The sequence below is a fragment of the Brachypodium distachyon genome, chromosome 4 (genome assembly GCF_000005505.3).
Source record: "Brachypodium distachyon strain Bd21 chromosome 4, Brachypodium_distachyon_v3.0, whole genome shotgun sequence".
Classification (NCBI taxonomy): Eukaryota; Viridiplantae; Streptophyta; class Magnoliopsida; order Poales; family Poaceae; genus Brachypodium; species Brachypodium distachyon.
This window is the reverse complement of record NC_016134.3, coordinates 35,852,391-35,874,463: the sequence shown is the minus strand read 5'-3', so window position 1 is coordinate 35,874,463 and position 22,073 is coordinate 35,852,391. Positions and strand designations below refer to the sequence as shown.

The window sequence follows — 22,073 nt, the reverse complement described above, 5'->3', positions numbered from 1 at the left end:
TCGGTGGACTGGTAGAGTTATGTATGGCTTCATTCGCCAAGATTAAAAATGTGATGCTCACAATTTAACACACGAGTACATTAAATTTTTTTTTGTTTACATAATGGGATTGACGAGTTTATGTTTGGTCTCTGCCATTTCAGCGTGTAGGATCAGGATGCACTACCCTCGTTTTTTTTTTGAACTGTGCACTACCCCGGTCTCCCCGTCTCCATATACTGTCCCCGCTTTTGCCCGGTTTCCGTGTCCCAGAGTATCCTGCTGTCGGCGCCCAATCTGTTGTTTCCGGCCCCTTAAATCCCTCCATAGATTTTTCCTCTCCACCCTCGAGTACCCTTTCCTCTCCCTCCCCGATCCCTTCCTCTCCAACGCCGCTCTCATGCTCCGTCCTACCCAAGCTCCAATCCAGCCCAATGCGGCTCTAAAATCTCCCCTATAGTCAGCCACCGCTGTGCCCTGGAGCCGCGTGGCTTAGCGTCACCGCCGCCCCAACTCTTCCGCGCCTCTCACGCGCGCCGCCGCCACCGACGGCGTTCCCGTTCCCCATCGTCGGCGTCCCTGCTGCCCCTACCTTGTCCGTAATCCTGCTGGACATTGATTTTCAAGGTACGAGCTTCCTCTTGTCATCGACTGACTAATTAACCCCGAACTAACTTCCCGAATTTTGAGTGTGCCGGTGCGTGCCCCGCGCACTATCTAGATCCGCCCCTACCTATTGTCACAGAGAAAGCTTGCAAGCAATGCTTGGTGCTTGATGCTTCAGTTCTTGCCTGGGCAATTCGCTGTTCCATTTTAGAGATCTGTTGTCTTTACTATTTTGGCAAAGTTTAGCTGCTAGGAGACACGAATGTGGTAGATGAAAGCAACAACCTTTCTTGTATTGTACTATTATTGTCACTATTTATGATGCTTCAGGTGAAACTGCAGTTGCATCATATTTAGTTTTTTTCAAGGAAAAAAAGGTATATTTAGCCCCCTCAAGCTCAGAGACATTTTAGTCATTTTTATGTTAACAACTTAGGCCTTAGCTCTATTTTTGGACCAGTTAGTCCCTGGAGTAACAAAACCTTTAAACCTTTATCCCCCTCCAGGTAGGCCGGTTTTGGTGACGTGGCACATATTCTGGTTTTAGCCACCTAAGCAGCCGATGTGGTGACTTTTAACATATAAATCAAAGAAATAGTTATTTTTCTCCCACTTTCATGTGGACCCCGTTGTCAGACTACTTTTGGACAATTTTTTTTAGAAACTACTTTTGGACTTTTGAAGTAATAAAACCGGGCCAAACCAGACTAAACACGTTCAAGAGGTCAATTTTGCATGGACGATGCCATCCATGTGGTAAAACCACTTCAGATATGTGCCCTTGGCTAAACCACCCTTCAAAACCAGTTTAGGTTGTATTTTATCCAGCTTTTTTACTTTTGGGATCCTGAAAATATGTTAGCAAGCCGCCTTTCAAAACCAGTTCAGGGGGTATATTCTGCCATGAGGTGGTTAAATATATTTTTCCTTTTTTTATATATAATGATATTTTACATATTGTTATATTCAGTAAAGAACTCTTCAGTGTGTGATTCCTCAGGGTAAACCATGGCCATGAAGGGTGTTTCTGGAGAAAACAGGACCAGAACCACTGTGTCCATATGCATAGTGATTGGCATGTGCTGCTTCTTCTACATCCTTGGGGCGTGGCAGAAAAGCGGTTTTGGAAAGGGGGACAGCATTGCTCTTGAGATCACCAAGCGGACTGATTGCACTATGTTACCTAACCTTAGCTTTGACACACACCATTCTAAAGAAGGCAGTTCCAGTGATCTTGTCTCACCAGTCAAGAAGTTTAAGCCATGCCCGGATCGCTTCACGGATTACACCCCTTGCCAAGATCAAAATAGAGCGATGAAATTTCCTCGGGAGAACATGAATTACAGAGAGCGACATTGCCCACCACAGAAAGAAAAGCTGCACTGCCTGGTACCACCACCTAAGGGATATGTTGCTCCATTCCCATGGCCAAAAAGTCGTGACTTTGTTCCTTTTGCGAACTGTCCCTATAAGAGCTTGACCGTTGAGAAAGCCATACAGAACTGGGTGCAGTACGAGGGCAATGTCTTCAGATTTCCCGGTGGAGGGACACAGTTCCCTCAAGGCGCGGATAAATACATTGACCAATTGGCATCAGTTATTCCAATTGCCAATGGAACTGTCAGGACTGCATTGGACACTGGTTGCGGGGTAAGGGCAGATATCAAACTGTACATTTCTTGCTGCTACTTTCCAGCTTCTTCGGGCCTTTTTAAGTGGCAAGTTGTTGTTCATATCTTTAGGTTCTGAAATATTTCAGGTGGCTAGCTGGGGAGCTTACTTGTTAAAGAGGAATGTTTTGGCCATGTCATTTGCGCCAAGAGATTCCCACGAAGCGCAAGTGCAGTTTGCTCTCGAGAGAGGTGTCCCAGCTGTTATTGGTGTTCTTGGCACAATTAAACTCCCTTATCCATCAAGAGCCTTTGATATGGCACATTGTTCCAGGTGTTTGATTCCATGGGGAATAAATGGTGAGACTGATTATGTCTCCTTCTATTTTGTGCATTGAATCTAAGTTTTTTAGTATATTTTGTTACGTCTACCTTTTGATGCAACTATTTTTTACTTCTAGTAATTGCTTTCACATTTCCTAATATGCAGATGGACTCTACATGATGGAAGTTGATAGGGTTCTAAGACCTGGTGGATACTGGGTGTTGTCAGGTCCTCCAATTAATTGGAAGGTGAACTACAAGGGTTGGCAGCGTACAAAGGAGGATCTTGAGGCAGAGCAGAACAAGATAGAGGAAATTGCTGAGCTTCTATGTTGGGAGAAGGTCTCAGAAAAGGGTGAGACGGCAATATGGAGGAAAAGGATAAATACTGAATCATGTCCTTCTAGGCAAGAAGAACCCACTGTGCAGATGTGTGAATCCACAAACGCAGATGATGCCTGGTACAAACTATCTATTGAACAGAATTGCTAACTTTTGCTTAAGATTCTTTAGGAGGATTCAGATTCAGAATATATATCTTTCGGACCATGCAGGAGAACTGCATGTTATGAAGAAAGGAAAACGAGAACAAAAGTTTATGAAGTATACACCATTGAAATAAATAGTTAATGATTTTTTTAGCTTTGCCTGATTGTATGTTTTGATGGATTAAGAAGTTCTGGTTAATAATTATATAACCTGTCTCCCATCCTAATTTCTACTTCATCCTGCAACACCAGGTACAAGAAAATGAAGGCATGTGTGACACCTCTTCCTGACGTAGAAAATGCAAGTGAAGTTGCTGGAGGAGCAATCAAGCCCTTCCCAAGCAGGCTCAATACAATTCCCCCAAGAATTGCTAATGGGTTAATTCAAGGTGTTTCAACTCAGGCCTACCAAAAAGACAACAAAATGTGGAAGAAGCATGTGAAGGCTTATAGCAGTGTGAACAAGTATTTACTTACTGGTAGGTACAGAAACATCATGGACATGAATGCAGGATTTGGGGGATTCGCTGCAGCGATCGAGTCCCCAAAATCTTGGGTGATGAACGTGGTGCCAACCAGTGCAAAGATTGCAACCCTAGGGGCTGTTTATGAGCGAGGATTAATTGGCATTTACCATGACTGGTACAGCTTATTATGCCTGATTCTCTGCTCTATGAAGTTGTGGTCATGGACTTAATGATGTGTCACAATTCTATGTCAGGTGTGAAGCTTTCTCTACTTATCCAAGGACCTATGATCTTATCCACGCTAGCGGCCTTTTCACCTTGTATAAAAACAAGTAAGCTGTTTCAGTCCCACAATATATGTTCCGTGGCTCGAACTGCCTATGCTGATTCATTTTTTTTGTATGCTGATTCACTTTGTATGTGAAAACTAATACCAGGTGCAGCAATGAAGATATTCTCTTGGAGATGGATCGCATCTTGAGGCCAGAAGGTGCTGTCATAATGCGAGATGATGTTGATGTCTTGATGAAGGTGAACAAGCTCGCTCGGGGCATGAGGTGGAACACGAAGCTGGTCGACCACGAGGATGGTCCTCTAGTGCGCGAGAAGGTCTTGTACGCTGTGAAGCAGTATTGGGTTGGTGGAAACCAGACGGCTGCGTCCTAAGGGCACGTATTCTAACACGGGAATTCTGGGATCCATCCTTGAAACTGACGTCTAGGAGCTGCAATAGGGAGTCATCACGTGACAACGAAAATGGCATACGCTTCTCTGGGTTAGCAATGAAGCAACTGATGTTTCTTGCTTGCTCGTGATCGCTAGCCGTATATTGTTGTAACAATTTTTTTATTTAATTTCATTTGTCACTCAGTATGAACTAGTTACTCTTCTTAATTGAAAGATTGCTTGTCATGAAAATCTGTTGCATCGGAATTCTGTAGTTTTACTTGCCACGACTTCTGAAAGTTTGCTTTATGTATTGTTGTTTAGTCATGTATGGTTGTATAGTTGCTTCTTCTGTGTTATCCCTCTGAAACAGAAGAACAAATAACTTGTAGTTGGCATGTAATTAGAAGAGACATTTTCTATGCATTAAAAAAAATATAGTTTTCTTCCTATGATGAACCTGATGGATGGGAGCACCTTTTGTTTTCTCTGCTGCATTCCACCGTGTGCGTACTAAATGTTTGGCATATGGACCAGCCTAGGACAAATTCAGTTGGCATGCTGCAAAGTACGAATAATTGATGTATGTTTTTAAGCAAGATGCTACTTACTGCTTTCGGTTGTCTTACTCGATTAGCACGCAATTTCAGGGATCAGATGTCAGGTGATGTTACTGCCTTTGTGACCTCTTTTGGAAGGGATTGGTTTTAAGATCATGGTGTCTAGCCTGCTTTACCATCCAGCTTCAGACAGCAAGGCAAGACTAAAGATTGAAGAAATGATAAAAGGTATGCTACTACTTCCTCCTTAATTTGACCTGCTGTTTTTTGCCTCACCGGTTGAAAGGACGTGGTCTGTTTCAAGCATGCCAATACATAAATTAAATCCTGAATAGCTTTACTGCAGTGCAAAAAAAGAAGAGGAGAGCCCAGCTTCTTCTGATTGACTTAAACTGTAGTGGAAGAGAGAAATGATGGATTTATGAACTGAGCAAATGCAAGAGCTCGATTACCCTAAACAGGTATTAGGTTGGCCATTTACTTCCTCCATATCTTTTTTTCTACTTGCATAGTGAGGGTATGATACATTTTACTTTCTTTCAATCAATAGACAAGTTTCTCTTCCATTCTTGGATAGAAATATTAGATTCAGTTTCCTTCATTCATTTGTTACTTGTGAAGAATCCATATTTCCTATAGTAAAGGTTGTTTTACATGTTTGGATTCTATTTAAGGCCATTTTCTATAGTAAAGGTTGCTTTACAGTATTGGACTGTAAATTTATAACTACGGTTCTCTGAATTACTGTTGTGCAGGAGTCATCAATCATTAAGCCACAATTCTTCGTAGTTTTGCTATGAGAAAGATTAGCCAAATGATTAATTATGTCCGGCTCATAGGAAATTAAAATTAAAACTGTAACTTCTCTGTGTCAGAAAAGGTGAATCAGAACTTGTGAGGAATCTTTATTGTAGTTTAGTGCTTAATATTTCTAAGAAAATTAATCTTCTCTTTTGTGCATATGCCAGTTTAGCCTAATTTTCCATGCCTCTTGTTCAGGTTGTGCAGTTGCCAGTGGATTCTTACTCTGCAAGTACCGAAAAGTTCGTACTAGCTTGGTGTTCCAGTTAGCAATAGCATATTTACGGCCGTTTTACTACGTTAGGTTGTCAAGTGAACCATAGGCTAATAAGTGGGTATATTTGCATATCGACGAAGCTTTTGTGGTGTTTTGCTGATCTGTGGGGCATGCTGATAATTAATTTCGTATCAGCCCATGTTAGGTGTAGCCTTAACTTCTGCCCTTTAGAGATGGATCTAATGGTAGATCGGTCGGACATGAGAAATAATGTTTCTGTGGTCTCTAGCTGAACTCACAAAAACTTGCCAACCACACTTTGGTAAATTTTTGTTCCCCCAGTTTGCAACGCGCTCAATCAACGCATGAACACCGAAGTTCTTTCCGTTTGTCACAGCACCTGACATGACTATATGAGCTGCTTAGTTTCTATGCAAATTGATCTTCTCTTGAGTGGAGATGGATCTATGTGATGATAGCTCGCGTGCTTTTGGCCCTCTCTCACACACATCAATTTTTCAGAGTGAACGATTATTGCCAACGACAGAAGGTTAAATGAGAACGTGTTTGCTAATTTGCAGCTATAGCTGCAATTCGCTCACGTGCCTTCTTTCTGTCCGTCTTGATTTATGGTGGGCGCGCTTCTTTGTCTGGGCCGTCTCGCCTGTTCAATTGGGTAGGTCTGGGCGCGCGTTTACGTACCCGCGCACCGGCTGTCTCGTCTGCACTTCAGCTCTGTATACTCTCTGTGCATATTCATGTCTGTTAATTTAGAACCCGTACAAATTCATGTCAGTTAATTTAGAACGGAGAGATTACGTAGAATGAAGATGTATGTGCAAATTCATGTTAGTTAATGTAGAACGAAAAGATTACGTAGAACGAAGATGTACCCTATGCATAACGGGTGGTGCAGATAAGCGACCTCGTGGAAAAACTGATCTGACGAGATCGCCCCCATGGCAAACTGATCTCGGATACGCATTTGTTGTGGCCGTCAGTTTCCCTAATCAATTCTTATCTTAGCTACCTGGATGGCTGGATCTCGCGGCCTTGCATCTGTTTTCTCGTGCGCAGCAGCTGGGGTAACAGCTCGATCTATCTCCACTCCATGCGCATGACAGAACCGCCATCCAGCTGTAGCATCCTCCTCCGTGTTAAAATAGAGAGTAAATTTCAGAGAACTAAAGGTTTTGAGGTAGTCTTCTCAACGAGCCTTCACTTTTGCTAATTTATCCGCAGAACTACACGTTTTGTGTCAAATTGTCTCACATTACCCAAAATAACGGTTTAAGTGATTTTGACGGTATTTCTTACATGTGGCCCCTGCTTGTCAGGCGCGACGTCAGCGCAGATCCGACCTGACCCGTTAGGACAGCTGCTATTACTCTGCGCCCCCCTCCCCCCCCCCCCCCCCCTTCTCACTTTCTCATTCCCGCATTGTGTCTCTTCAAGCTCCACCTTCAGTTCGAACTAGGGAGGCGGGCAGGGCGGTGGAGAGGAGGACGCCGGTCGTCGCCAGTCTGAGATGCGTCGCGTAAGGTCAATTGGATGGACCCGCGGCAGGATTGCTGTAAGTATTCGCCGTATTGGGGAACAAGTTCTAACCTTAAATCGCAGATTGGGGAACAAGTTCTAACCTTCGCTTGCTGGCTCGACGTGCGAGACGCTGAATCCCGCAGCCAAGACATCATTGACGCCCCACGTTCATCTGTGTATCCACTATGCCCCACGTTCATCTGTGTATCCACTGCGCCCCATCTTCAACCGGCTGCTGAGGTGACCGATAGTGAACTGGGGGGACGAGGGGAGAAGGAGGGGAGGGATGAACTAGTGGCGTAACGAAAGACCTAATCCAGCTCCTCGCGGCTCGAAACCATGGGAAATCGCATCGATTTGGGAAATTGGAGGGGCTAGGGTTCTAAGCTCAGGTCTGCGCTAACGTGGCACCCGGCAAGCGGGTCTCACGTCTACGAAATGCCGTCAAAATCGTTTAAACCGTTATTTTGGGTAATATGACAAAACCTGTGGTTCTGCAAACAAATGAGCAAAAGTTAGACTTGTTGAGAAGACTGACTCAAAACCACCTGTGGTTATGCGAAATTTACTCTAAAATAGACGATGATGCTATTTTAACACGCATACAGCTGTAGCATCATCGTTGCAACAGGAGCAGCAAAGAGACCAAGTGGCGGATATTTTGCTTCAGCGTAAAATAAAACGTCTCATTCAGACAACTGGGCGGCAGATCTTGCACTTAAGCCAAGGCATTACGGTGCATAGCGTTTCTGGAACAAATGAAAGCCGAGAGCCACTCAAAAAGAAAAATGAAAGCCGAGAGCTTCCTTTTAGCATTATCGTGGTCAATGGACCATGTATTACAGAGTTCAATTATTCTGGACAAATTAATGTGAGCTTGTACAGCTCCAGTACTCATGTACAAAAATTTGTGGCTGAAAAGATACGGTCGAGTTTATTGTCAGCATTACGTTATTGTTGGTAGCTTGCGCAGTGTCTACTGTGGGTAAGAGAAAAATGTAGTTAATTCATTTCAACTTCAACCTTGCAGAGAAGTAAATGGCAAATACGAGTTAGTCGAAGTCCGGTTGGCCAGTGGACGTCAGACAGCGGTGCCACATCCTGCTATTTGGGTTCACATGCTTCGGTGTTGTGATGACTTCTGTGATCGGAAGGTAGGCATAGTGCGTATTGCAAATACCTGATGTGATGCCACTGAACCCGGCAAATGCTCCATGAACCTACAAAAGTTCATAGTTTTCAAATACAAAGTAGATAAAGATGGATACATGCTACTAACTATTAGTGTAGTACTTCTGTGGAATACAAGCACAGAAGAAGGGGAGATAAACTTACAGCATTTTGTCCAAGCACGGTGCACAAGATAGCATCTGATGCATTCGCGCGACAGGCCCGGACCATATATGTTGGGTCAATGTATTTTATATCAGCTAGAACACCGATGTCCTTGAAATGTTTCTTAATCTGGGAAGTGGTACCGGTGCCATAAATGACTGAATGCTATGTAGATATCGACAAAATATTGAAAAGGAACTGAGCAATACAAAAGTAATAACAGATAAAAAAACCAATACCCAAACATTACTAAATGAGCAAAACTTGAAATGAGGGTACGACAAATATGGGTGGTAAAAGAGGAAAGGGGGTAATCTTGAGGTGCTTTTGTTGGTTCCAAGTTCAAAGTAGGTAAATTTTACTCCCTCCGGTCCATAATAAGTGTCTTGGATTTAGTACAACTTTGTACAAATCCAAGACACTTATTATGGATCGGAGGGAGTACTTTATATCATGAAATAAGAAAAGTTAATGACTTATTGTTGCTGATGTACAAAAATATAGGTTCGCAAATTATGCACTGGCAGTGGGAAAATAACTTGTACAATCCTGACTACGATCTGCAAAACTGATGTCAGACAAATCCTGAATAGATAAACAATGTTGACCAGTTCCATTTGTGCCAGAGCCCTACCGCAAATAGCTCAGGCAAGCAGCTCAGCAAAAGACTGAGCAAAAGTTCCACTTCCATCTCTTTCAGGCAAAACACAATTGGACTTGATGACTTTCTCTAGTTTTCAAACTTCCCAGTTTAGATTGTGAATTGGCATGCTTACATGCAAATGCAATAACTGGGCTTTCGCCGGAGCGTATTATGCATATATGCTTTGCTCTAATATGAAACTAGTGAGAACCAGCATAAATAAACCATACAGAACCACAAAAAAGGACTTGATTGTAGCAAGCATAGGAGGCACCATCCGTCACAAAAGCAAAAACAGGTAGAGCAAAAACATTTGAAGCAACTTATCACTATATAAGATACTAGTAAATACAAAATGCACTTGCATATTTGTTTAAGATGAGCATATACCTTTTGCTGCATGTGGACACCAAAGTCACTAAGTATCACATTTCCTGATGCATCTGTCGCATTTGATTTTTGCAGCAAATCCTGCAAGAACAAATCCAAAAATCACATCTCTAATTCATCCATTTAATTGAAGATACAAGAGCCTATGGAGCATTCAAGTCAAGTAGGCAAAACCACAAGACACCACGCACTGCATCGTACCTGTCCTGCACCTTCAGCAACACAAACCACACAAAATCCCTTGGTTTTCAATAAATGCTCAAGGTGTGCCAAGACACCACGTTCTCCATCAAGTGTAAAAGATATCTTCACTCAGATAGTATACTTTTGTCAGTAAATGTGAAGCAAAAAAAAATTTGAAGGTCCATCAGCTTAGTGTTTATAGTTACACACCTCGGGTATTAGGCAGACATCAATTTGTCCGCTAGAAAGAGAAGCATGCATGGCAATGAACCCAGTGCTCCTACCCATTAATTTGACCAACCCGACTCCATGGTATGCACTACGTGCCTAAAGATAGAAAAAAAGAATTAACTAAAGCAACTATATATAATTCACTACATTTGGACTTTTCATGGCAAAGCACAGTAACAAATGAGTGACACCAACCAACCTCTATATAGGCAGAATTGATTGCACGTTGAGCTTCTTCAACAGCTGTATCAAAACCAAAAGTCTTATCCATGAAAAGTATATCATTATCAATTGTTTTTGGAACAGCAACAACTGAAACTTTCAGTTTTCTCTTACGACACTGCAAACCAGAACAAAGACATGAAAGTAGGCATGAACAATCAAATCCCATGTAACACATAGCATGTGTTTGTCAGTACAAGATTTGTCAGACTAAACAGATTTAACCTAGAGAATGTGATGCACAGAATTGTAAAATTAGTCAGTTCTAGGAAAAGTTTATCATTAAGAATGCTCTCGTTTAGGGTACTTTGGGTACATCGGCACAAAACAAGTAATCTCTGCAGATTTGAGAAAAATATTCCTGTTTTTTCTCATCACCACTTTGTTTTTGTTCCAAACAACGGGCTTTGTAATTATTCGAGGGAATTGATATGACATGACCCCCTGTTTAGGATTAGGTTGTATAAGAAGCAGATCAGTATGCTACACTTTCTATGGGCATAGAACTAAATGCATCTTATCCAATCGTGTCCAGAAAGTACATAACCTCCTCATGGATAGCCTTAGCTCCTGCATGGCTACCATTTCCACCTATTACAAAGAGCATATCAATTCTTCTGGCCTACAAACATAAGATGATCATGTAAAATAGTAATGAAGCATCACCACGGAACATTAAAATCTTTCATTCACACTGCTGACCTGTATACTATCTACAATCTCACTAGTTTTTGCTCCTCCACGAGAGACACCTAGGAAACTTCCACCAGATAGATTTATGTTTTCCACCACATCACGTGAAAGCTGAAGGTTATCACGAAAATGTAATACCAGAACATAATGAACATCAATTCCCTTATACAGCCTGAGGAGATATGGAGACACATCCTTACCGGCATTTCTTTCAAGCCTTTTTCGAAAAATCCACGATAACCAAACTGAATTCCAACAATATTCTTAACCCCATAGATCTCCAGGGTAAATACTATCTGGATATACAATTTACATGTGGTCAGCATTTCAAGAGGTGAAGTGCAAGCCAATTGCAGCCGTAACAATTATCTTCATAATAACACAGGCACAATACTAACTTAAGCTTAAGCATGCAACAAAGCTGTTTGGCAGATTATTTCATGGATGTGCCTACTGAGATCCTCAGACACGGATCAATTCTGATTCAGGACATGCAAACATAGCTTCTAAGCTCGCTAACCACCAAGTAAAGAATATCCACACAAAATTCAATGAATTGCACTACACCACTCCCTTCTTTGATATCTGACTGAATGGTTGTAGCATAACTTCTAAGCATCGCTCCTACCCCTAGAGGCCTAGAATGTCAACCATATCAACCTCCGCAAGCATAAATCACATGCACGCCTGGATATTTTAGCTGAAATTCAACACAGATACAATATGAAGAAACTAAATCACTTGACTAATTTTGAAAGAACAATACCTGTCTAATGACATCATTTAAACCAGGGCAGAGCCCTCCACAGGTAACAATTGCTGCTTTTACTTCCTCAGGTTCATAGTATATTTCCTTACGAGGCCCAGCACGATGCACCCTATAGAAAGCAAATACCAGTGCCTTCACAATTTGTTCATATGACTTCATGAGAATCAAAAGACAAACTAACTACATGAGAGCGTACCAATGTTCCACCCAGCTACAATCAGGATCAATGCACTCAGATCCAGCAGAAGTAGGAGAGGCATATTTAATCACCTGTAGAAACATACTACGTGAGTGTATAAATACAAATCAGTACAGGGGAAAACTTCTTTAGTTGAAGATTCACATTTTAACTGAGCACCTACTGATATTATCTGTATTGTTGGTGTTATCTAAAGTTATATTCAGCAGTTTACGAAAAGACCAAATAGTTTGCATCAGATCAAAGTCAGTAGATGCAACCTCGCAAAATAAATTGACAGGATTCATTCCAGTTCAGAAGTGGCCAGATGGCAAAGTAATGTAATGATTAATGATACATAGTATCACTAGCTGCCTCACTACATAGCCAACTCTCTCCATTAGTTATCATGAGGTACATCTCGAGACTAGCCTTGTTTTATGTATTATTGTAGAAATCCTAAGAAAATAATTAGGTCAGATCATATGTTCTCAATATTGACCTTTAGAAGTGCCCGGTCATCCTTATTTACATAGCCGTTCCACATGTCAGGTGATGAACCATCATTATCGCCCAAGGGAGTTCTGCCAGTAACATATCTTCTTTGTAAAATAACAGAGATAGCAACAGTATTATCTTTTTAGAATACAAACCAGCTATAGATGCAGTCAATAGGAGGGAACCTGTTTTTCTTCAGAGAAAATGAAGTAAGCCTTGGCTTTAAATCAAATATATCTGTAATATGAGGCAAACTAAAACGCATATCCCAGTCTTCTTGATACTTTTGCTTCCAAGACGGATCACTGAAATCCAAGTCTAAGTTTCTGGAAATAGCTCTCACATGCAGTGCCGCAGAGCCTTTTCTGCTCTTTCGTTCATTTAAGTGAGTGAAACCATTCTGACATTGGTCCCAGGTTGAATGCCCACACAGTTGTTGTGCAGTAAAATAACTCGTGCTTGCTTTGAAAGCAATTGCCATCGCAGGTGAGGAGGACATGAAAATAACAGTGGACACCTAATCTGCATTAGAAATTAATGTATGCTGAGTACTTCATCCCTTCTCAAGCAGGTAAAAAGGACAGGTAAAAACAACCTGAAGGTTTAATTGTACCCGAAATACAGGATTTATACCGTAGAAATATAATCTCAGGTTCATATGATCGCTCAAAAGTAAATTGAACGTTAAAGGGGTAGCTCCAACTGCAGGTATCACAGTATCAGCAAACCATCACTCCCACCTAAACGGGACAAACCTACAGGACACATCATATATTCATATTGCACGTACGAGCACGCACGGTCAGCACATCACACAACAGCAAAGGACGGCACAATAAAAACGCATCAGGCAGCAGCAAGGAGGGAAACATTCTAAAAAATGTCCTTCCCTACACCCATATATTTCCAGAACCTAACATGCAAACATTAGAATCAGCGATACACGTCTCCATGCAAGGGCGGAGGACCCGGTATGGCAAGGTAGGGCGGCCGCCCTACCTTGATTTTTGCCTCAATTACGAATTGGGGAAGATTAAGGAGATGAAACGAGGAGCTAGAGAGCCGGATCTGTTGGTGGGGTGATGCGAGGAGAAACGATCGGGAACGAGAGAATTGAAGGGGAGATAGATACCTGCGGTGGAGGCGATCGCGCGAGGAGGAAGACCAGCGACGGAGCGAGGGGGCTGGGGCGCTCGGCAGCGGTGGCGGCGCTCTCGAGGAGGAAAACGAGCGACGGGGTTGGGCCCAAGGGAGGGAAGGTTGGCAAGGAAAGAAAAAGAAAATGAGAGATAAATGAGCCCAACCAATGAAAAAAAGTAGTTTAATAATGGACATTCATGTGACTTAAAAAATTTGTTTTTTGTCGTAGAAAAAAAGTTTATTTTTCGTTTGAAATTTTTATCTATTTCCTTATTCTTTTAAGAGTAAAATTGCACCCAAGGTCTCTATTCTTTCTTGAAGGTGTCAAGTAGATTCCTAATTTTTGAAAATGCACGTTTAGGTACTCATTATTTGTTAAGTGGTTCATCCCAGGTCCCTCGCCTGTATGTACAGCTCCGGCCGCATGACGTGGCTGCCACCTAGCCTTTGGGCCCACACGTCAGGCGACGACGTGGCGTTTTTCTTTTCGTATTACAATCAGTTGGCAAAGCGGTGAGCCAGAAGCTTGTCTGAGAAAAATATTGGTAGTATTTGTATGATGTCGCGTGAGCTGCCATTGCGCAAAGTAAATACGTGCGCCGACCCTCGGCCTCGAGCGCGGGAGCCAAAGGTGGGAGGTTGCCGACGTGAGAACCGCGTGGTAGCCGTTTGAGGGCTCATTTGGTTCGGAGGATTCTTAAAAAAAATTCTACAGGATTTTATTCCTTAAGATTTTTTCTATATGTAAATGTTTGTTTCATAGGAATGAACATGCTAGATTCCTAATAAATATGTCTAAACTGATCTAATTTCTAAAGACTAAACATTAGGTGAGACCTCATTTAAAAATCCTATGAATTGAAATGTGCATGGCATTTCAATCATCTATTTTTCTATTATTATGTTTTCAAAATCCTATTAACCGAATAAGCCCTAACAGTACAATGACTGTGCGTTGCCACAGCCTCTTATTTCTTTCGCTTTCAGATGTTTATAGTAAAGACAACGGTATAATTTGACATTCAATCGAAATGAAGGTGAAAATGAGTATCAATCAAAGTATCATTTACTTTCTAAATGTACAATCAAACGTGACATGTGTGTTGGTCTGCAGAAATGGTATTCTATACTCCACTTGTGTTTAATGAAATGTTCTTAGCTAGGAACGTAGCATTGGAACACATGAAAAAACACGATTGACAAGTTCCAAACATTCAAGGAAACACATCCTTGCCGCCATACCAGTATGTAAGATTTTGGCCATTGCTTTGTCTCCTGCTGCAAAACGACAAGAATTTGGTTTTCACGATTTGGTATACTTCGTAACCAAATATAGACCAAGTAAGTATTTGGTTCCCTGTGTGATGTATTTGGTTTTCTCATCTTAATGAAAGCATTTTCATGGGCAGAGCTCCTGGTAGGGCGAGGTCGGGCGCCCGCCCTACCTTGATTCCCTGCAAAACATAAGATACAGGTCTCATGCGAGTTTCGGTAATTAAGAAAGAAAATAAAAATAAAAAGATGAAGGGTATTTGGGATGTTGGGCCTTGTAGTTTGTATCTCTGGGCCGGCTAGGATTGTGGGAATCGAACTCCTCATCCAGAACTCCTCGCCTCTGGACCCTACAGCTTGGGGGTGCCGCTAGGATTAGGCATCCTTTGATTCAAAGAATTTTCATAGGAATTTTGAATGCTTGAAATCCTTAGAATTTTTTCCTATGTTGGTCGTTTGATTTGTAGGATTACATCCTACAATTTTTCTAAGGATTCATTTGTACTACATTCCATAGGAAAATTTACATCCACTCCAACCTCTTGAAAGAAATCCTTTGGTCAAATCAAACAAACTTTGGTACAAACAAAATCATATAGGACTCAAGTGGACATGACATTGTAATCTTACATTTTTCCTATTCCTTTACTTTTCCAATACTATGAATCAAAGAGGCCCTTACAGGATTAGGGAAGAGGGAAGCTGGGAGAAGGAGGAGACCGACGAAGGGATGGCGTGCGCCAAGGCCCGAGTCAACGGCTAAGGGCTCAGCCGGTCAGGCCGCTAGCTGCAGTGTTGCTCAGCGGCCGAACGGCGAGCGCCGGGAGTTCTACATTTGCTGTCGACCACCTCTTCATCTCCCACCCGCCGAACGCGCTCGCCGAAGTGCTCCCTCGATGACCGTGTCGACGTTGCCTTCGTGCCATACGGCGAGTACTGGCGCCAGGCGAGGCGGCTCGTCACCACTCACCTGCTTGCCGCCGCCAAGGTCCACTCCCCCTCCCTCGATCCCTCCGCCGCGGCTTCCAAATTCCCCTGCCCTTCTCTTCCTCCGCCGTGGAGTGCGGCGGTGGCGGCGGCATCCGTGGGGGAGGACGATGAATGAGGTGTCTGGGGAGGAAGGCGGCGGCGGCCGATGCAGCGTCTGCGGAGGGAGGGCAGTGGCTGGATCTGTTCGTCCTGGACAAGCAAGGGAGAGGCGGGGCAGTTAGGCCACGGGAGCCGGGAGGGAGGCGGCCATTGGTCTTGGGGATTCGAATCGATAGAAAAACGGGAGAGAAGAGCTGCCTGTGTTCGATCTGGGGGGGGGGGGCGGAGGGGGGACCCACATGTAAGGCCGACGGACAAAAGTTGAGCGACAACCAAGGAAACGGTCATCTCTTTATTATTCGGGGTAGATAGATTATTATTATTATATTATATAGGTGTAGATTAATTTTCATTTAACTACCATGAGAGTGGATTTAGAGACCATCTCACTTTATGTTGTCGAACAGCTGGTTTGCTGTTTAGAGACCACAACATTGATCTGTTGGTTGCAGTTCTATTTGACCCGATCTTTGCTCTCATCATACATATATGAGGGGCGATTTTACCAGGTAGGATTCATAAGGCTGTAGCCTACCCTCTATTTTTGCAAAAAAAAAAAAGTGTCAAATACAGGTGTAGGATCGAAGGGGAATTGGTCTGTTCAGCGGCCGGGGAAGAAGAGAATTGCCTTTTTTTTAGAGCAGAATTGCCCGTAAAACACATCAGTACCATTCACTGACCTAGCTGGGCCACGTAGAGTTTAAGTTGAGGCCCTGTAGTGGCCCAAAAGGGGGTTACAAGGGAGCAAAGGCAGATCAACGGATTCCCAACTTGTAGCAGGGCACACACGGCCGATTCGTGTTCCTCTTGTCTCACCCGCGCAGCCACGGCGACGCACGCAGAGGATCGCCGCTTCGCCGATCAAATCGTGAACCATAACAAAAGTAGAAGGCAGCCAGCGGTCAAGAACGGAGCTACCCTAGGACATCGCTTGTCCTTCCCGCTTGGGAGGGGGCAAGACGCACGGCGGCAGCGGCGGCGTTGCCGGCAGAGAAAAGAACGGTTTTGATGAAGGGGCAGGCGGATGAGTCAAAGGCAGGGGAGAAAAGAACGGTTTGACGAAAGGGCAGGTGGACGAGTAAAGGGGTAAAACGCAAGTTACTCCTTTTATTATTAGGGCAGATAAGCCCTGAGAGTAGCGGGCGCTGCCCATGGGGCTCAAGAGAGGATACACGAGGGCGCGAGGTTCGCAATAGGGGCGGAGCGGCCGGCGCCGTTGCGTTGGACACTGCGATCCCGTTTTCTACTCGTAAAAAGCAAGAAAGGTCTGCGATCCGGTCGGGCATTTCCATGCAGTGCTGCACAACCGTTCGAGGCCGAGGGTTGCCGCGGTCACGGGTCACCTCTCTCTCGCCCACGGGCGCGGTGGTATCTCGAGCAAGTGCAGATCAGGCAAAAACTCAGTAGTTTATACATACAACTAAGAGCGGCGCAATTGCATCAACGTACGGCAACGGCAAGTGCAAAACAATGCATGCACTGGAACTGAGAATGAATCAGAAGTTTTGAATCAAGGTGCGCGCCCGGGTTACTGTAACTCTGTGGTCAGAAGGGCACAGATGTTTTTCTAGGGGCACTTGGGCCCTCCTTCCTTGGTCTTCCAGTTGTTGTAGCAGGGGCACTCGTACTTGTGGCCGTAGAAGCCCGACGGCACGCACAGGCAGGTGTTGCAGCACTTGTTGCAGAAGAAGAGGCACGGCTTCCTGTACTTGGTGTCGCTGCACCGGTAGTCGCACAACGGCGAGCACTCTGCATACAAAAAAACACAGACACAACCCGTCCAAACACCGATTATATTTCAGCAGCTTCTCCGTGGATCTCTCTAGTTTGAATCTATGATCTGGATTCCGATGTATATATAGCAGTACAAACAAATTTTTCAACGGTTCTGGCCGGGGGTTTAATTCCCTTAGACACAAGTACTTCCTTGTCTTTAGTTTGTGAGCAATGATTTCCAAGAAAATGTATATTGCAGAAGGAAATCAAAACGAAGGAAAATCAATGAAATACAAAAAAGGGAGAGAACAGGAAGGGCGACTCACGGTATCTCTGGAGAGTGCCATGTTGTCCCTGAAAAAACGGCAGAACAAAGAAAAACACGTATGAGCACCAGATCTGTCCGTAAAAACTCGTAAACATTTGCAAGAAAAGCCGAAGAAACAGAGATCTTGCTCACCTGATACCCGTTAACGACGCCATGCTCTTCATTTCCACGGGCAGCCGCCTGACACAAAACAGTAAAGATTGTAGTATGAACTAACGACGCGTATATCTAAGCTGCTCGGTCGAACAAACCCAATGACTTTTGCACCAGATCTCTAGCTCACCTTGTGCCCGGCAATGGAGACGGCGACGAGAACGACGGCTAGGAGGACGAGCAGCCTACCAGCCAGAGCCATTGCGCTGAAGCTTAGTTGAGTTGCCTAAGTGTGTAGTGATGGTGTTAAGTGAAGCAGAGGTAGCTGAACTGGGTAGTCTTGCTGTGAAGAAGAGAGAGACGGAAAGAAGTTCTTATTTGTAGGACAAAGATATGGATTCCAGGACCTAGTAGCTATTCACATCATTCTTTATTTTCAGCTTTTACCATGAAAAGGATGCAGATCAGAATATCAAAGTACTCCAGCTAGTACTGCTACTAGGCAACATGCACCAAAAGTAATACATTGACAGATGCTAGGTACTCATGTAGTCATGTTCGTTCCATTTACCGGAGGAGGTTAGATTCGGTCTGGTCGGGCAATGCATCACTGCATGTGAACGTTTGATATTTTTTGATTCACAAATTACTCGATGCTCAGCGACTCAGCGTGTCATTGACGGAGTTTGAAGTCCGGTCCAGGGCACAGATTCGGCCGTTCGGGCGTTCTGCCCACAGGTTCTAATTTTCTATACTTCTCGCCGCGCTCAGATCGGGCGATCGGCACAGGAAATGATGGTGCTGTGCACGTTGCCGGTGCGGCGCGCGCATGTGCTCCTTCACGTGGGGGAGGTGGCGGCGTGTATGGATCGATTTATACTGTGTATTTTATTAACTTTTTTTTAATAATATTGTGTAATCTTTGGTTGGTCTAAATTCTGTCGCTCAACAAAACTCTAAGATTCTATACTTGGGAATAATTGACTGTACATATGATTCATCTTCTAATTGTACAATATAAATGTTGCACACGCATGTGTATGAGCCACAATTCTAGTTTCTTCAAAATACATGGACATATATTTAAGTACAATGCATTTCAAAATATTTGATTTTTTTAAAATACGCTAATTTCATTTCAGATACACAAAACTTTTATGAAAGTACTTGAGCAATTTATACGTGAAAATGTCAAATACATGAACTTTTTTACTCTCTCCGTTCAACAAAATATGTCTTAAGTTTGTCAAAATTTGGATGTATCTAGACATGACTTAGTGTATAGATGCATTCAAATTTAGTCAAATTGAGACATTTTTTGCTGGATGGAGGAAGTACAAAATAATTTACTTCCATTGAAAGTGAAAAATGGAAAAAAAAGAAGTGAAACGGGATAAAAAGAAAGCCTGTATCCATGTTGGGCCCGAAATATAAAGATATGGGAGAAATATTCAATAGCCTATTTAACCGGCCCACTAGTACAAGAGGGTGAGCGAGACGGGCCTATTTCCCGAGTAGTGTATCGCAGGAAGAACGCCCGTGTATCATCACCGGGTAATTAGCCATCTGATGGGCTAGATCTCTCCTAGGCCGAACACAGGCCTTATCAGGCCGAGCTTCGGATGTATCTCATGGTAAAGCGAGGGTCTCAGCCCTTGAGCGGCAGTCAAAGTTTGTGGCGGCCCATTCTCGAGAAGCATAGTGAATTTATCATGAACAGCATCTTCTTTTGTTTGAGAGAGAGGGGCGATCGTGAACAGTATCTCGTTCTCTGGTCGCCAGACGCCGGTCCGCCAGTGGCCGAGGATGCAAAGGAAACATGAGCATGCCCAGGGAAACAGTCCGGCAGGGACGTGGATGGCTGCTCGCCCAATCCGACAGTGCTGCGTGCAGTGTGCACACTAGAACAACCTCCGTATCGTCGTCCCGTCAACTCATCTGGACCCCTCCGCCACGCAATGCAGCACAGCACGGTGGTGAGTAGTAGTACCTGGGTTGAAATCGACCGACCATGCTGACCACCCAACAAAAGCCAACACTGATCCTACAGAGGTTCGCATCGCAAAAAAAGAAGTCCCGATTAACCTGGGCATAAACACATCGATTCACATCACGGGTTCTTCAGCAATCTGGAAATCAGTGGATAAACCGGCGCGGGGTTTGGGCGGAATGAAAATATGAAATTGGTGCTTGGCCGCCTGTTAAGCGTGTTACGTAGGTGCTCCACGCACAGGCGCAGCGGACGATGGACAGGGAGCCGCATTAACCCAGGCACACTGCGCGTGCAGGCGGCGGCTCGATCGGCATCAATTCATCCTCCTCCGCTATGCGGGACGGCGTGCTTGCTGTCAGTGGCGATAACTCCGATCCCTCGATTCATTGATGGCCTCCGCGACCAGATGACAGGCTGACAGCTAGGATAACACGAGTGTCAAGCCGATCGCGCAAATCCGTGGGCGCGGGCATGCAAACTTGTACTGGTACTAGCTCTACTAGTATGGGAGAAACTAATAGTAACAGGCATCTGAAGAAATTCGGGGATGGGATGCATTTGGGAATTTGGGACCGCTTGCTCCCGGGTTTCATAATCAATTTTTCAAATCTGAAAAGGTAGTACTGAAAATAGTAAACACACATATAAATGCTCCACTTGCTTGTAAAGTTCGTGTGCAAAGTTATCTTGTGCCTAACTGAAAAAGAGGGTGAATTTCACTTCTTACCACCCATTCGTAAATTTGTGATAACATCTACCCCGTATCATATATTTTATGTCAAATTTTACCCCCTAGCTAGTTGTTGAATTGTGTCACATCTTACCTAATTTAACATTATTTATCTTCTGAATCTTACCCGCCCGAGCCAATTTTCAGTCCGCATGACTTGACCTGACCCGCTTATTTCTCCGAACCAATTTCCTTCCTGTCTGGCTTGACCAGTAACACTGGGTCTCGCTCAACCAAAACAAAAGCGGCACGTTACGTACTGGTCAGGTCGGGCAAATTTGAATTGGATCGGACGGGTAAGCGGTTCGGTTGGGTCGGGTGGACCGTTAGAAGAAGAAACGCCCAAAACTTTGCACTTTGAGCTTGGCATCCAGCCATCTGCCATGTAGCCCTAATATGTGGGTCTGCCCTGTCAGATTCAGAAAAAACTTGTTACGTTATGTAAAATGTGGCACATTGTAACAGATCGTAGATAAATGTGGCACAAAATGTTAAATAAGGCAAGCACTGTCCCAAAATCGGTAAAAAAAAAGAGAGTAGAATTCATGAGAAAACAAACAAAATATTTCTGAAATTTCGCCTTTTTGGAGTACAGAAATGCGTCCTTTCATTCGGGCAGCAAAAACTGCTTTGGTTTTTATGAATATTACTTACCAGCACATAAAATAGGTGAGTGTTTCTATATGTATTGAACTTTTTTTGCACCATGTTCCTTAACTATACGGTGCATTGTTTGCATGAGTTGCGATTTTGCCTCTATCCGTCTATCGGTATTTAGAGCTAGTATTTGACTGGAGGTGCTTTCCAGCCAAGGAGAACGGAGCAATTGACAAGTGATATCTTGGTGGGCTCGCTGGAAATTTTTCTTAGAAAATGTATCTGATGTCACCGTTTATAAGAGGAAGATGAGTATTTTACATAACATAAATGTCATACATCAGTGACCAACAATACAGAACGCGCTCGCTCATGTGTATTTGAACAGTATACCTATGCTTGCAAACGATTTGCTAGTGTCTGGAAGAGTGACTGTAGTGAAGTGAACACCTATTCTGCATTCGGTTCTTTCAGCGACGCGCGCGCGCGCGCGCGCGTGTTTACCGCAGGACGGAGCGAACTGTGTAGGCCAGTGTTGGCGGTTTCGCTTATATATCCACCGTGCTCGATTAGCAACAGTAATTAAGTACGCAAGGAATGGACCGCAACTCTGCAAGCCTGCGATTATCGACTGTGATGCCCAGCCTGTCCCTGCAACTGCAATCAGGCACAACCAACACTCGCAACAACTCCGGACAAAATGAAAACAAGCTCGG

General features: G+C 43.8%; 3 protein-coding genes across 4 annotated transcripts; 1 reads left to right on the top strand and 2 right to left on the bottom strand.

Annotated features, from left to right (window-relative positions):
• Positions 1-251: 251 nt before the first annotated feature.
• On the top strand, positions 252-4,592 carry LOC100837319 (probable methyltransferase PMT2). 2 transcript variants are annotated; one of them, XM_003578069.4, is made up of 7 exons: positions 252-606; positions 1,586-2,235; positions 2,345-2,555; positions 2,686-2,980; positions 3,260-3,649; positions 3,729-3,806; positions 3,912-4,592. In XM_003578069.4, the coding sequence occupies exons 2-7, from the start codon at positions 1,594-1,596 to the stop codon at positions 4,138-4,140; spliced, it is 1,845 nt and encodes a 614-aa protein (XP_003578117.1). In that variant the 5' UTR covers positions 252-606; positions 1,586-1,593; the 3' UTR covers positions 4,141-4,592. The 2 variants fall into 2 exon arrangements, with proteins under 2 accessions (XP_003578117.1, XP_014758779.1); XM_014903293.2 differs by having other exon boundaries at positions 1,571-2,235.
• Positions 4,593-8,033: 3,441 nt separating this feature from the next.
• Positions 8,034-13,687, bottom strand: LOC100837013 (ATP-dependent 6-phosphofructokinase 5, chloroplastic). Its single transcript, XM_014903235.2, has 14 exons — positions 13,532-13,687; positions 12,585-12,921; positions 12,404-12,485; positions 11,920-11,993; positions 11,721-11,832; positions 11,155-11,250; positions 10,964-11,065; positions 10,809-10,883; positions 10,239-10,379; positions 10,019-10,135; positions 9,827-9,931; positions 9,626-9,706; positions 8,593-8,721; positions 8,034-8,477 (listed from the first exon to the last, which is right to left on the bottom strand). Exons 2-14 carry the CDS (start codon positions 12,896-12,898, stop codon positions 8,310-8,312), a joined length of 1,596 nt encoding a protein of 531 aa, XP_014758721.1. The 5' UTR covers positions 12,899-12,921; positions 13,532-13,687; the 3' UTR covers positions 8,034-8,309.
• A 3,599-nt stretch (positions 13,688-17,286) lies between these two features.
• LOC100836699 (gibberellin-regulated protein 12) lies at positions 17,287-18,537 on the bottom strand. Its single transcript, XM_003578067.4, has 4 exons — positions 18,228-18,537; positions 18,077-18,124; positions 17,943-17,970; positions 17,287-17,649 (listed from the first exon to the last, which is right to left on the bottom strand). The coding sequence occupies exons 1-4, from the start codon at positions 18,297-18,299 to the stop codon at positions 17,468-17,470; spliced, it is 330 nt and encodes a 109-aa protein (XP_003578115.1). The 5' UTR covers positions 18,300-18,537; the 3' UTR covers positions 17,287-17,467.
• Between the last annotated feature and the right edge of the window lie 3,536 nt (positions 18,538-22,073).

What these genes read in the sequence shown, in the direction of transcription:
- LOC100837319 (XM_003578069.4), top strand. Translation starts at nt 1,594, where the DNA reads ATGGCCATGAAGGGTGTTTCTGGAGAAAACAGGACCAGAACCACTGTG. An exon ending in ACAAACGCAGATGATGCCTG is followed by an intron (nt 2,981 to 3,259) that starts GTACAAACTATC and finishes CTGCAACACCAG; the next exon opens with GTACAAGAAAATGAAGGCAT. An exon ending in TTCACCTTGTATAAAAACAA is followed by an intron (nt 3,807 to 3,911) that starts GTAAGCTGTTTC and finishes AACTAATACCAG; the next exon opens with GTGCAGCAATGAAGATATTC.
- LOC100837013 (XM_014903235.2), bottom strand. Translation starts at nt 12,898, where the DNA reads ATGTCCTCCTCACCTGCGATGGCAATTGCTTTCAAAGCAAGCACGAGT. An exon ending in TAAATGATGTCATTAGACAG is followed by an intron (nt 11,251 to 11,720) that starts GTATTGTTCTTT and finishes TTGTATATCCAG; the next exon opens with ATAGTATTTACCCTGGAGAT. An exon ending in TTGCTGAAGGTGCAGGACAG is followed by an intron (nt 9,707 to 9,826) that starts GTACGATGCAGT and finishes TTGTTCTTGCAG; the next exon opens with GATTTGCTGCAAAAATCAAA.
- LOC100836699 (XM_003578067.4), bottom strand. Translation starts at nt 18,299, where the DNA reads ATGGCTCTGGCTGGTAGGCTGCTCGTCCTCCTAGCCGTCGTTCTCGTC. An exon ending in TCTCCATTGCCGGGCACAAG is followed by an intron (nt 18,125 to 18,227) that starts GTGAGCTAGAGA and finishes GTTTTGTGTCAG; the next exon opens with GCGGCTGCCCGTGGAAATGA. An exon ending in TGGCACTCTCCAGAGATACC is followed by an intron (nt 17,650 to 17,942) that starts GTGAGTCGCCCT and finishes TTTTGTATGCAG; the next exon opens with AGTGCTCGCCGTTGTGCGAC.